Source organism: Colletotrichum siamense, assembly GCF_013390195.1.
Source record: "Colletotrichum siamense strain Cg363 chromosome Unknown KSG_Cg363_contig21, whole genome shotgun sequence".
Lineage (NCBI taxonomy): Eukaryota > Fungi > Ascomycota > Sordariomycetes > Glomerellales > Glomerellaceae > Colletotrichum > Colletotrichum siamense.
In genome coordinates this window covers 1,849-15,008 of record NW_023501034.1, presented here as the reverse complement: position 1 = coordinate 15,008, position 13,160 = coordinate 1,849, and the positions used below count along the sequence as shown (strand labels likewise).

The 13,160-nt window shown below is 56.3% G+C and overlaps 5 protein-coding genes across 5 annotated transcripts; 3 read left to right on the top strand and 2 right to left on the bottom strand.

Moving 5' to 3' along the window:
* Positions 1-1,006: 1,006 nt before the first annotated feature.
* Positions 1,007-1,726, top strand: CGCS363_v015180 (uncharacterized protein; the record flags this gene model as incomplete). Its single annotated transcript, XM_036647029.1, has 1 exon — positions 1,007-1,726. The coding sequence occupies one exon, from the start codon at positions 1,007-1,009 to the stop codon at positions 1,724-1,726; it is 720 nt and encodes a 239-aa protein (XP_036487754.1).
* Positions 1,727-2,813: 1,087 nt separating this feature from the next.
* On the bottom strand, positions 2,814-4,104 carry CGCS363_v015179 (uncharacterized protein; the record flags this gene model as incomplete). Its single annotated transcript, XM_036647028.1, has 2 exons — positions 2,814-3,871; positions 3,954-4,104. The coding sequence occupies 2 exons, from the start codon at positions 4,102-4,104 to the stop codon at positions 2,814-2,816; spliced, it is 1,209 nt and encodes a 402-aa protein (XP_036487757.1).
* Positions 4,105-6,153: 2,049 nt separating this feature from the next.
* CGCS363_v015178 (Sterol 3-beta-glucosyltransferase) lies at positions 6,154-7,728 on the bottom strand (the record flags this gene model as incomplete). Its single annotated transcript, XM_036647027.1, has 1 exon — positions 6,154-7,728. One exon carries the CDS (start codon positions 7,726-7,728, stop codon positions 6,154-6,156), a length of 1,575 nt encoding a protein of 524 aa, XP_036487747.1.
* Positions 7,729-8,701: 973 nt separating this feature from the next.
* Positions 8,702-9,794, top strand: CGCS363_v015177 (uncharacterized protein; the record flags this gene model as incomplete). Its single annotated transcript, XM_036647026.1, has 2 exons — positions 8,702-9,257; positions 9,355-9,794. 2 exons carry the CDS (start codon positions 8,702-8,704, stop codon positions 9,792-9,794), a joined length of 996 nt encoding a protein of 331 aa, XP_036487745.1.
* Positions 9,795-11,655: 1,861 nt separating this feature from the next.
* On the top strand, positions 11,656-12,933 carry CGCS363_v015176 (uncharacterized protein; the record flags this gene model as incomplete). The annotated part of the gene is made up of 2 exons (XM_036647025.1): positions 11,656-11,976; positions 12,025-12,933. 2 exons carry the CDS (start codon positions 11,656-11,658, stop codon positions 12,931-12,933), a joined length of 1,230 nt encoding a protein of 409 aa, XP_036487744.1.
* Positions 12,934-13,160: the final 227 nt, after the last annotated feature.

Sequence of the window (13,160 nt, the reverse complement as noted above, 5' to 3'; positions counted from 1 at the left end):
CTGTTGCGGAGCCACGTGGAACGATAGACAGCCCTCTTTTTTTTTTTTTTTTTTTTTTTCTTTTTCTCTTTCTTTCTTCACATGCGAAGCGCATATACCCATCTGATTGCAAGCCTATCTATTATCGTCTTACCCATCGTCTAGGTGAAAGATACGACGACGAGAGGCTATAGCGTCAAAGGTCATAGGCAGCGTGGCCCCGAGGCCCACAGCTGGTGAACAGCATTCGTTAGGACAGGGTGTTTTACAATAGTGTTCGGATGGAATGCCCCTGTCACCGAGCAGAACTTCTGCATATTCCTTTGCAGAAACCCCGGCCCATTTTACTACACTAAGTAGAATCTCAATTAGGATTCTTGCAGCCACTGGGCATGTCCTTCGCAACGACTCGGCAGCCCCGAAAGCAATCCAGATTACGTCCAGCAGCCCGCGATGGCAGTCATGCGCGTTATGCCTGTCGTTTCCCACTGTCCGCGCGTCAGGCTTCGTCTATCCGAAGAAAAGGGAAAGCAAGATCATCTTGAAACTTCCCTGTCGAAAGGCTCCCTTTGCTGGAAAGTGGTTGTTCGCCGGGAACAAGGATACTCGTCGTCGCCGGGCCGTACGAATCCTAGCGAGGGCCCTGTCTGGCTCGCAAGCTTCGTTATGTCGCCCCGCCGCTGCTGCTAGTCTGGACCTGGGTGCCGTATATGCCTCAGCATGAGATCGTCTACGCAGTACCTTACTGCAGCAGACAGTCGATACTATTGCTAAACAGGTTTTATCACACTAGACGTCAATGGATTAAGCAATACCAGAAGCACAACGTCTAAAAGTATATGAATAGCCGCAGTCGTCCAGTCCTTCTCCGGGAACACCTCGCCTCCTCACTACTCTACGCCCTACGCTGTACGCTCGTTTCTCTTACCCAGCCCGCGACCAGCTGACATCTTCTCGCCCCCATCACTCCCAATCGTCCGTCCACCTATTAACAGACTGGTCGTTTATTATCCACATATCATCCAAGATGAGACGGTCGTTCCTCATCACTACATTCAACCTACTTAATGCTGCTGTAGCTATTGATGTCTCCCAGTCAGCCCCTTACCCTCTGAGTTTCGACGACGTCGTCGCCGTGAATGAGGATGGTTCCCACAGAATTCTCAAGACAGCAGAGTACGACGCTCTACTAGCGCGTGCTGCGCCCGAAACCGTCCAGGTGAACGTGCGGTCTACTGACGGGGGCGGCCTCACCCGTCGTGACTGTAGAGGGAGCACGGAGGTCCAGGTCGAGTCTGACGAGGAGTTCCTTAACTGGGATGTCGCCATCTCGCCCATATTGAGTTCCCATGGAGGCACTGCTACCGTCTCCGTGGCTAAAGGCTACTCCGTCGGGAATTCAGTCATTGTTGGCCCAACCGCTAACGTTGCCTTCGCAAAAGTGGCCCTAAGCATGTCTCTATCGGTTAATTACGCCCAGCGGTGGACGACTTCCGATAGCCAGACTCTTAGCTTCACCGTCCCGGAAGGCCAGCATGGCCTCGTCGTGTCACAGCCGCTCGTCCGCCGTGTCACCGGGCGTCTGCTCACCGGCTGCAGCCATCGCCCAACCAGTACGCCGTTCACTTCCGACACCTATACTGACCAAAGCTTTGGCAATCTCGATTTCGTCAAAGGCGTCATACGACTTTGCAACAGCACCGTTTACCCTGTCCCTTACTGTAACGGTCAGGGCTTCCACTACTAGGACAGCGGGGACAGAGTGGGCCTGCAGTTGACTTACGGGAGATCTCGGCGGCATCGTGGATGGGAGAGGAGCACACAGTTGACTGGGCATGCTTAGGTGGGCGGAACGGCTGTTGCCCAGACGGTCTCATCTAAGCGCAAGGTGGTTTGAAGACCCTATTGCTACCGGCTTCCGAAAATGGTCTTTAGTGTGGTAAGGGCAATGTATATGCCTTGACGCATGGATTGGGGCAGTGGTCCGGTGGTTAGCAGGCGTGGATGGTGAGCGCAGGCGTGCTATAATCGAGTATTTCAGCCGGCAGAAGAGGGATGTCCAACAATACCTCGATCATTCGAAGGGTTTCAGAGGCTAATGACGTAAATATAATCTTCAGGAGGTTAGAATTCGCAGGGGGGTGTGATCAAAGACCGGGATTGATAACAAAGAGGAGTGGGAGGGGGGGGGGGGGGGGGGGGGAGAAATAGAAGAAGTGGAAAAAGAAGTAGAAAAGGAGTTAGAGAAAGGAAAAGAATAAGAGTAATGAGAAAGCTGGATGATTCTTGTCACGGGCACCATGCTGCTGTAGGTTGACGTTGGCCTGTGACCGATGCTTCAGCCCTAGAGAGGGTGTGTATCGATGTCGTGGACGGAAAGGAAAGAGCGTGGAGTGTCCATGGCGCATCACGGAGCTGGAGCGTGAGGGGCAAAGCCACGAAAGATGGGGTCGGCGCAGAAGGGGCTGAAAATGCCGGCGTCGCCGCTGTAATGCGAGATAGGTAACACCTACTACTAACGAAGTTGTACCATACCCGTTATAACGCGTCCGCTGGTTTACAGGCCCCATCATCATCAGCATAAGAGTCAATCTTCAATTACATAGGCTAACTAATAACCTTCCGCGCGGTTTATCTTATTAATCGACCAATCACCTCTCCGTATCACCAAGTAGTTTAGACACTATCTATTCCGTAGGTCTAATACCGTAGATAACACGAGCTGGATAGTCGTCATACGTGACGAGGCGCGTTTGCGAAAGCGTCCAGGATCTGGGTCATCCAGCTATATGAATGCATGAACCCCAACTGCAGGCTCACGATGTTCTGAGTGACTAGCGAACAGTATTCTCCTTTGATCTATGCTCCAGGCCTTCATGGAGGCAGTATGTGACCGCGTTAGCGAAGCCGATGAACTGGCTCGAGCTCTGCAGAGCCGCTAGTAGCAAACCATGCGATTCGACCCCAGACGCTTCCATCACTCTGTTCACAAGGGCGGGGATCCAGAGCAGGATGTACAAGATGGGGTACGAGTTGAGAAGCATCATGCGCTTGATGCGCCGCTCCAATCTCCGGGTCTGCTCGTCGATCGAATGATGAGCTGTCGCCGCAGCGGTGAGATTCGGCAGCATTACTTTATCACTCGCGCCGACGTCTCGGCTAGAGCTCGGTCGGGAGTCCGCCAGGTAATCATCTCCCCATGGTTGAGGATGACACCGCGATAGCATGCTTCTGGTACTGCTGTCTGATGTCAAACACCTCGTAACAGGAAACGCTGTGGCGTCCGTCGCTAGTGGGGGAAGGTCGTATCCCAGCGGCTGTGCCGTCCGTGGAGGGTGTCGTCCACCCATAGACGCGACTTGCGGCCGTGGCCAATCCACGTCCAATCGACTCACCGTCGTGTGGCGTGCTGTCAACGGAGCAGCAGTGCTCGTCGAGCTTCCGGTCCAGCCCAAGGAAGCCGGCGCCGTTGCAGCGGGGCGAAGGCGCTGGCCCAGGTACCACCAGACGTAAGCGTAGATGGAAACGGTGGCGAACATGATCCACAGACGCCAAACGTAGGTGAGGGCAAATCGAAGATCGGGTCTGTCCCACGTTATCCAGCACCAGTTCCCGCTGACGGGCCCCACGACGCCGATGCCAGCCGCCGCGACGCTGGTAGCAATAGGGACGATCCACACGCAGAAGCAGATGGAGACCCTCTCGAGGAACGTCCCCTCCGCCATGGACGTTTTTTGTTTTACTACCAGAAGTGTGGCAATGGCGATGGCGAGGATGGAAAAATCGGACGCTTGCACTGACAGTTGACCAATCACGCTGTTCAGGACACAGGCTGTTCCACGTTGTAACCCTTTGTCCCTGATGTATATAATCCCCGAGACGGTGTTGTTGGCTGAGTTAATGAATTCTTTTTTCATTCGGAAGCCGTTAGCCCTCTCGTCCTCTCGGAACAATCTTGACGGGAACCACTTTACCAGCCACCATGAGGTTGAGAATGAGGATGTGGCGGAAAGACCGGCGCCGGGTGCGGTGGAGACCGATGGAGATCAATGCGCCAAACGTCGTTAGGAACGAAAGACTACTCCCCATCAACGTCAAAGACGCAACTAGTACGTTGAAAGCCATTGTCGACGTATGGCGCCACGATGCTGTAGCTCTTTCCTACACAGCTACCTCACGCAGAAGACTTCACTTTGCTCTGTGTAAGGTCGAATATATGACCAGCGAGAGACCATCTCTGCCGTACTGGCCCAGTTACACGATGACCGGGAACCGTCGCGGATTGGGTTCCATCTAACATTCAATTGCGGGGCTATAACTAACCGGTAGTGCCATTCGAACCTTAGCAAGGGCACGTATCCACTACGCAGTAAACCCGGTAAATGAAGATAATTGAGGAAAAAAAAAAAAAACAAAACAAAAAAAAAAAAAAAAAAAAAAGGGAAGAGAGAGGGAAACCAGAGGGGAAGAAAGAGAGAAACAGAGCAAAAGGAAAAGGGAAAGGTTGGGGGCCTTCACAGCGCGGCGCGATCGAAGTTCGGGTGAATTCAACGCCAGTTGGGCGATGGGATGGCATTATCTGGGCACTTAAATTTACATTATAACCCTAGTCGTGATCTGAACCAAGTGGGGCCGAGGTAGCCGCAGATGAGGCAATCAGCCCTCGGGAAGAGACACTAGAAAGACAAGGGGTCAGGGTTGGGTTGGGTCGGGGTTGTTAGTATTATTGTTGAAGTCTACTTTGCCGGCCAAGCTATGCTTTGTTCCCTGTCTCCTTCGGTTCTGGCCCCCGCGGCGGGAGGTTGTTCGTTAGAAGTCTTCTGTCCGCAAACAGCCGGCTTCGGACAGCCCGTAGGCAAGCTGGATAACTGCGCATTTTAGCTACCGGGTCAGCAGCTACTGATTAGGGACTCGCGATTATCTGTACACTGTCGCCTGCCATAAGAAAGTTATTACGTCTCCTGTCCTTGGTTGATCTGTAGCATAGTTACTCGGTACCAGCCGGATCGATGGCCAGTTACCGCATCTATTATCCATCGTCTGACGACAATAGACACCACCCAACGGCTGGGAGGCTGAGGTTAGCGTATATATAAATATGCTCGGCGATTCACTAGGATCCGACCTGCCCGTCGTCGCCCTCGGTCGACCCGGTCGGCCGTCATTTGTCAACTAAGACCGTGTTCTTGGCGCAAGCCTAGCCGTGCTGCGTCGTCTTGGTTTCGGATGCCTCACCCGGATACCTATTGATACGTACCCTATCATAGTAAACAGATTCCTTCCACACGTCCCGCAACCGATCCCAAGATGCACATGCTCAGACGCGTACGGGCCAACGCTGGGGGATTTTCTGCTTGTCCAATCTTCAAACAAAACCCCCCACTCGTACCTCAAGCTCGCAGAGAGCTGATATTAGGTTAATATGACACTGATATTGGCATTATCCGCGCCTTGCCGCGGTCGCGTCGCCGATTCCGTGAGCCATTGGGGCGACGGCTTCGAGAAGAAAACCGAGCAAGCTCGACATCTGGGCAGAAATGTAGCGCGACCAACGATTTAGTAGGAATGTATGGAGCAGGCTTGGAGACGTATGTCAGTGGAGAGATATCGTCTCCACTAATGGACACCGTTTCCCATTCGCGACTTATCCCCTTCCTCCACTCTGCTGCCAATTAGTAACTTCCCTGGATTGCAGCAATGTTCGTTTGTTATCCTTCGTCATCGTGGTTCACAAGCTCTTCGCCTTCTTCCGGGTCGTGTCGCTTGCGAGCCAGCTACGCGTCTGCTGTGCCTCTAGGCCCTCGTTAACTGTCCCCGCGAGCGAACCACCTCCACCCCAAAGAGGTAGAGGGCCCGTTCTAGTGGAAGGGGAGCTGGGGTCGGGAGACTAATAGTGCAGTCAACCTGCCTCAACTATACTGTTTCTACTTGACATATCCCCGAACGCCAACCATCCTAGTTGGGAATAGCATTAGCCGCTGTTTAGAGGGCAACGAGATCTATGAAGGAACGCCATCATTGTCTACTGTACTTCATTGACTACCTAGTAAATTGCTACTAAACAGAGCATGAGGTCCATCCATCCCATGGCCGTCCACCACACACCACACTTATTACGGCGTGCCGAATCTTGCTCAGACTGTCTTGATACTAACGGGTTTCAGCCTTGGGGCGCTAGGTCCGGGCAATCAAACCCGCGCACATCCTCTCGACGAGCTCGAAGGTGTTGTCGAGGGCATTCGTATCGGCCAGGTTCTTCCGGAACGGCCTGATGCCGTCCGTGTAGTGCTTCCTGTTGGTCCTGATCTTGGAGAAGGCGTCCCGGATCTCCTTGACGGACACGTAGTCCGTCTTGGAGAGCGCGGCGTAGGGGATCTGCGGCAGGCCGATGCCGACGCCCATCCTCTCGAGCCGACGTGCGAAGTACGTCTGGTCGGCGGCGTAGTCCGTCGGCAGGATGATTTGGGGGACGCCCGCGGCGATGGCGTCCGTCATGGAGCCGACGCCGCCGTGGGTCAGTACCAGGGACATCTCCGGGAACAGCGTGGCCCACGACGTCTCGCCCACGAAGAGATGGAAGACGCGTCCGTTGTGGGTGACGCGCCGGAAGCTGGACTCGGACCGTTTGACGTTGTGCAGGATGATGAAGCTCCAGTCGGTGAGGGCGGCCAGCTCCTGCTTGGCGACCTCGAAGAATGCCGGGAAGGCGTGATCCTTGTCGAAGGGGCGTTCCTTCATACCCATGCCCATGTAGAAGATGGGCCGCTTTCCCTGCTTGTCGATCCACGAGTACACCTCTCCCTGGCGGCCCGGTCTGGCCGTGCTGGAGCGAGCCGACAGCCGGGGTAGCTTGCCGACCATGGCCGCCCCGACGGCGTTGGGGGACGAGCTGTCCCAGATCTCGGGCTGCTGTGCGTAGATCCGGATATGGTTGGGCTTGATGTCCTTCTTTGTGAGGGCGGTGGAGCGGATGCCGGGAAGGTAAAAGACCTGGAGCTCGACGAGGATCCGGTCCCGGGCGGGCGCCGTCAGCTGCTGGATCTGGCGGCGCTGGTCCGGCGTTGTAGCAGAGGGGGGGATGAAGTGGCTCGCGACGATGAGGTCGGGCGACCAACCGTGGAGGATGGACGCCATTTTCTGCATAAACATGGCGACCGCCTGGTCGCGCCGGGGCGGGTTCGTCTTCGAGGCCCACTCGCGGTTGTCGTTGGCGAACTTGGCCTTGAGACCTTCGGGGAAGAAGTCCCGGTAGCTGTCGCCGAGGACAATAGCGTGCTTGACGTCGAAGATGGCCGGTCTATCGAGCATGCCCTGGAGCACCGACGAGAGCAGGGGGACGTCGCCGTTGCTCCCGCCATAGATGATGAAGAAGACCTCGATCTTCCCCTTGTTCCTGCCGCGAGCCTGGAGGCCCCTCTGCAGCTGAGTCTCAACGGCCTTCAAAGCCTGGGACGGGCCGGGGATCTTGCTGCCCGGGGCGCCGGCCAGGATCTCAATGACCTCTCTGACCTGAGAGTCCGCGGCGGTAGACGGGCGCTGGATACCCCGGGGGACCAACGCCTCAGCCGCGACACTGCTGTTCCAAGCATCCGTTTCCAAGCCCTCTGGTTCAACAGGTGCACCTCTTGGGACGGGACTGGCGGCGGCGACGGCGGCAAGAGAGCTGCCAGCGAAGAGGGCGAATATCAATAAGACACAAAGCGTGCGCAGCGGTCTGTACAGCCTCGCGGCATCCCCCTCGAGAGACATGATGTAAGGACGTAGGTGTTATCGCCTCGGTGATTGAAGACGATGGTGAGTAGAGTAAATGCGAGAGGGATAGAGAGAGAGAGAGAGAGAGACGGAGGTGAAGCTCTCACATGACGGCTGGTCACAAAGTTATCATGAAAACATGCGTCCAATCAATGACATTCCTAGATATTTCATTTCGGCGTCTCCTTAGCTAGGAGGAGCCCAGCTGTGGAACGAGGAGGAGATACTAACGCTGGGCCAGACGGTCAACCCGCTGTCCAGAACATCTTGACACCGCAGGACTTTTCGTATGGTGCTGTATGCAGTCGAACGAACATGTGCGTCCAAGTTGGATGCTGTTGACACGGGACCCCCGCGTCTTGGCTCTCATTGGGGGGTGAGGGGGTCGTGGCCGCCTTCAGCCGAGCTGGCGGCTGGCCCGTTGCGAGGAAGAGCCCTCTTCGATTGCTTGCCGGGGCTGCGCTTGGGACGAGGAAAGCATCGCAACATGCCCATCGAACCATTCTCGTCGAAGAGAATGAGGGACACCAGCGTGTGCGGTGGCTCTCGGTCGGATATTGCCGTCCGGGCAGCCGTACGGACGAAGTGGGCTCTCAGTTTTCGGAGACGCCGCCGTCAGCCTTTTGCTGAGATCCCCGACCGGACCCAGTCTCCAGGCCTGGTTATTGCTGTTACCAAAGTGCCGGAATCGCCAGAAAACCAATTCGCTCGATAGCGGGGAAGACTAGTAAACTCCTCGTCCTCCGCGGAACACGGTGCGTCGCAAGCGTTATCCTCTCACTACTTAACCCCTCCGGTCTGCGCAACGTCCTCGATCCGACTTGAAGAGGTCCCCGACACGTTGTGCTGCAGATCCCTACATTGAAGGCGTCCCTTCCCCGCGAAATCCAGCTTCACGCTCCTTTAGTCGTTTTCAGGCTTCGCCTTCCCCATCAATCTTTTTTCTATCGTTTCCCTCGCTCGTTTCGTCATGCACTGGTCTCTTGCCACTCTAGGCTGCCTTCTGGCGGCCTCGGCCTCGGCCGTACCGCTCGCAACGCAGCATGTTCCGGGCCTCGCCGCTCCCGTCCTGCCGTCATCAGCAGGAGATCTCGGGGCCGAAGACGACGCCGGAGCGCACGTGCATCTCACCACGGCCGGCTCGCTCGTCGGCAGAGACATCAAGAAGGGCTGGTTCAGTGCCCAGGAGGCAGCGATGCTCCAGAAGGAGTCGGAATCCGACGTCAACTTCTTCCACCTCATGGACAGCCTCGACACCCTCAGCCAGCTTCTAGACCGGAACAAGATCCCCTGGGCCGTCGCCGGCGGCCTTGCCTTGAAGATCCACGGCCAGCCCAGCCGTTATACCGGCGACATCGACATCGTCGTCCAGACAACGATGTCAAAGCTCAAGACAGCGCTGAGCAAGGACAAGAAGTTCATTCTCCCCGGCCCCGGATGGCCAAGCGATTCCCACCTGCGGGTCTACCACAACCAAGGGAGCTCGTCGAAGCCGAAGTATATCGAGGTTGATATGATCATTGCAGGTTAGCTTTACCTTACTCCTTGCCTTGCCTTGCCCTACCCCCACCCGGGGGGTGGGGAGCTCGCTCGTTCGTGGAGCGATATTGACGTACATCATAGGCACGCTCACGACACCCGAAAATCTCAGAGCCAACTCAAAGGATATCCAAAAGGAGACGAGGGCCAAGAAGGCGCTTAACATCCACGTAATGAGACTTGGAAAGATCTTCAAGTCCAAGGTCTACGCTTTAGCCGCAGACCATCGCAACAAGAACGACAAGGACATGAAGGATATCAGCTGGATCATTGAAAAGACCCCTGGGGCCCTCGTTAACGTCCAGCAGGACCTGACATACGATCTGCGGCAGCTGGTGATTATGCATCTCGTCCGCCTGAGGTCGCCCCTGGTCGCTAAGGCCAGAGAGCTCCTCGGAGTCGATAACGGCGCGCGTCTCCACGCGGTGCCACCCCCGCAGATCGTCGGTGTCCCGCCGAACCAGGAGCCGGGCTTCGTCAGCTGGCTGTTTGACGGCACCCCTGGCCACACCGTGTGGGGCTAGACGTAGTAAGGTAGGGCTGACGGTCATCGGGCGGATGGCGGGCGGTTCGGATGGCGAGCGAAAGTGAGCCAATCGGGGAGTGTACCGCGGATAGCTTGTATCTGGTTTCCTGTTGTTTTAGCTGGAACTGGCGTACAAGCATGGACGAGGTCGCAGTCCACGGTTTGAATGTGCGCGGGACGGCCCGAGCGGTCTCGGTGGGGGCCGCAATGTAACGCACCTTTTGCAGTATACTAGGTACACAGCTTGCCCTGCGCCGAGAAGGCGTCAATGAATTAGTTAAATTTTTTTTTTAATTTCCTTTTTTTTTTTTTTTATTTTTTTTTTTTTTTTTTTTTTTTTTTTTTTTTTTTATAATACATATATATTCAAAGGCTTCTATTACTTCTGGACTTCCGAATGGGCCACGACCGTGGGAATATACGACCCACCTTCCTTTGTTGTGTTTTCATGTTGTTTGCCCCTTGGATTCTCGTCCGACCAACGCAAGCTGCGGCTGTATTGCACTTGTTAGTCCTCCTCGCTGATCTCGAGGCTTTGTAGTACCTAGATGCGTATATCGCCCAGCAGTATGTTTACAGTCTACTAACAGACAGACTTATTACACAAAGGGGCCTGCGCAAGTCATCCCAAGGCGGAGCCTGGTGGGTCGTGACGACCTCTGTTATTTGCAGCCGCCGGCCCCCTCGGACGCGGTCGTGGAGGAGGCCGGGACAACGCGGTCAGAATCACCCGCACCCATCGGCCAAGAGACGGACAAAGCCGTCGTCGGGAGGTCCGATGCTTCATCAAAACATGCTCTAGCGTCTACTTTTAGATGTACGACCCGTCGACTACCTTGCCTAGCTATAAACTGGCGACTTTTCCGCGTATACCACAGGCTAGGCCTACGTGGACTACACGCGCCTCTACAGTGCTGGACAAAGGCCATACTGCTGTTTGAGTGAAGAGGAGGCCCTGTGGATTGGATGGACGACAGACACGCCGCACTCTCTATCACTTCTCTTGCAGCCCTCGGGTTGTCCGACGGCGAGACCAACATAGTTCCTAGCGGCCAGAGGGCCCCACTTGCGGCCCACTGGACGGGATGTCGTTAGATCTGCTAACCACTGGCCTCCCCGGCTAAATGCAGATTGGTGCTACGTATACCAGGTCTTCGTCAACAAGTCACAGCCAGGCACGCCCTGCCCTGCCCAGCCTCCGCAGACCCAGAAGACTAATTAAGCTATGGTGGAGGGCGGTAGGGATAATATACGTATCGGCAGTGACGACTACTATTTCGAGAACCTGCGAGACCGGCTAGAAGACAGTTAACCGCATCCCGCGCACGAAAGAAAGGCTCTCTAAACATATTACCGCCTGGCATTGGGGTTCTCCGTTGTCCCGTCGAGTGACTTCTTCCGGCTCGTCAGATGGGCCTGACCAAACGTCCGGTGAGGCCGTCAGTCGGTTGCTTGCTACGAGGTAGCCTTGTCGGGCGACGGCTCACGCGAAGGAGGGAAGCCCAGTCGTCATGACCCATGCGTTCGCTGATGCCGTTCTTCGTCAATTCCGATGTCACCGGGCCGGCTTGGTCGGACGGGCCAACATGCCTTTCCCCCGCCGCGGATATCCCACGAAGCAGGCTTATCAAAGGGAGAGGAGGTGGAGGTAGTCTAGGTCACTGTGGCATATTCCATGGTCCAGAGGCTGATGGGAAGCAGTATATATCTACTGTTGAAAGCCAGATCTTTTCCTGGCCAAACGGCAACCAGCTACCACAACAGCCATCTTTCTCTCTCGTCCTTCCTCTGCCTGACCTTCAACGTCTGCCACTCGCTACCCACACTCGCCCACGTTCCTTTTAGTTTTCTTTGCCAACATGGTCGGACCGCGCCCACTCCTCGTGCTTCTATCTGGCGCCTCTCTATGGGTGTTGTCCAGCCATGGGGCGCCTGCGAACGGGATGCACGTCACCCGAGGCGGGGACATGCCACCAGCGGAGGTCCAGGTTGCTGGCGGACCTCTTTCCGGGCATCACACCGCACTTGGGTCTAAGGGCCAAGACGCCAGTGTCCGATATCAGGTAGACAGTGTCTCTCCGAGCTCTGAAGCCGCGGCTGAAGACGGGCTTTGGGAAGGCGACGGACTCTCGAGGAGAGCCACGGGCAGGAAGTCCGGATCCTTCTTCAGCCGTTTCAAGGTATGTTAAACCCTACTTATGGACCGACTCCAGCTGACCGCCGCCAAGCGCCCCTTTGGTAGGCGGCCCTCCACCAGGCGGCCCTCCACCAGGCGGCCCTCTAGCGGACGGCCCTTTTCCGGACGGCCTTTTACAAGACGCCCCGCGTCATCCCAAACGGCCGCCGGGGACTCTCGTTCCGGGGGTCTTCCTGCGGAGCAGCCGATGGCTGACGAGACCGCCCTTGATGAGACCGCGGCCGACGAGACCGCCGTCGACGGGACCGCCGCCGACGGAAATGCCGCCGACGGGACTGCTGCCGACGGCTTCACGGGCGAAGAGGGTTCAGGCGTTGAGGGGTCTGCTGGTGAGACGACTGCAGACGGGTCTTCCGTAGACGAGGCCCAAGTCCAGAAGCGATCCGCCGCCAAAGGCTCTACAAAGAAGGTGTCCGCCAGCGCGACCACTGTCGATGAGACCTCTACCGGCGCGACAACTGCTGATGAGACCTCGACCGGCGCGACCACCACCGACGAGACCTCTACCGGCGCGACTACCGCTGATGAGACCTCTACCGGCGCGACCACCACCGACGAGACCTCTACCGGCGCGACAACTGCTGATGAGACCTCGACCGGCGCGACCACCACCGACGAGACCTCTACCGGCGCGACTACCGCTGATGAGACCTCTACCGGCGCGACCACCACCGACGAGACCTCTACCGGCGCGACTACCGCTGATGAGACCTCTACCGGCGCGACCACCACCGACGAGACCTCTACCGGCGCGACCACTGCTGATGAGACCTCTACCGGCGCGACCACTGCTGATGAGACCACCGCTGACGAGACCTCTACCAGTGGGGCATCTTCCAGAAAGACCTCCGCGAGCAAAACCGCTTCTAAGAAGACCACCTCAAAGAAGACTGCTGCCAAGGAGGCCGCTGCTGACGATACTGCCGCGGGGTCCGTATAGGGCCAACTTAGCAAAGCACCGAACCGGAGCGCAGCTCTCGTTACTTGAGCAGCTTGGCTCCCACATGTCGGGTCATCGCGATCGGCTTGTAGATACCGGCTGAGTAGCTTCCGCGAGGGGCCATTGTTAGACGCATTCACAAAAAGCAACGCCGTGGAACGTGCGGCATCTCGTACTTATGCTCTGTAATTGAAGATTAAGTTATAGTTCTTACTCGAAGAATAAAC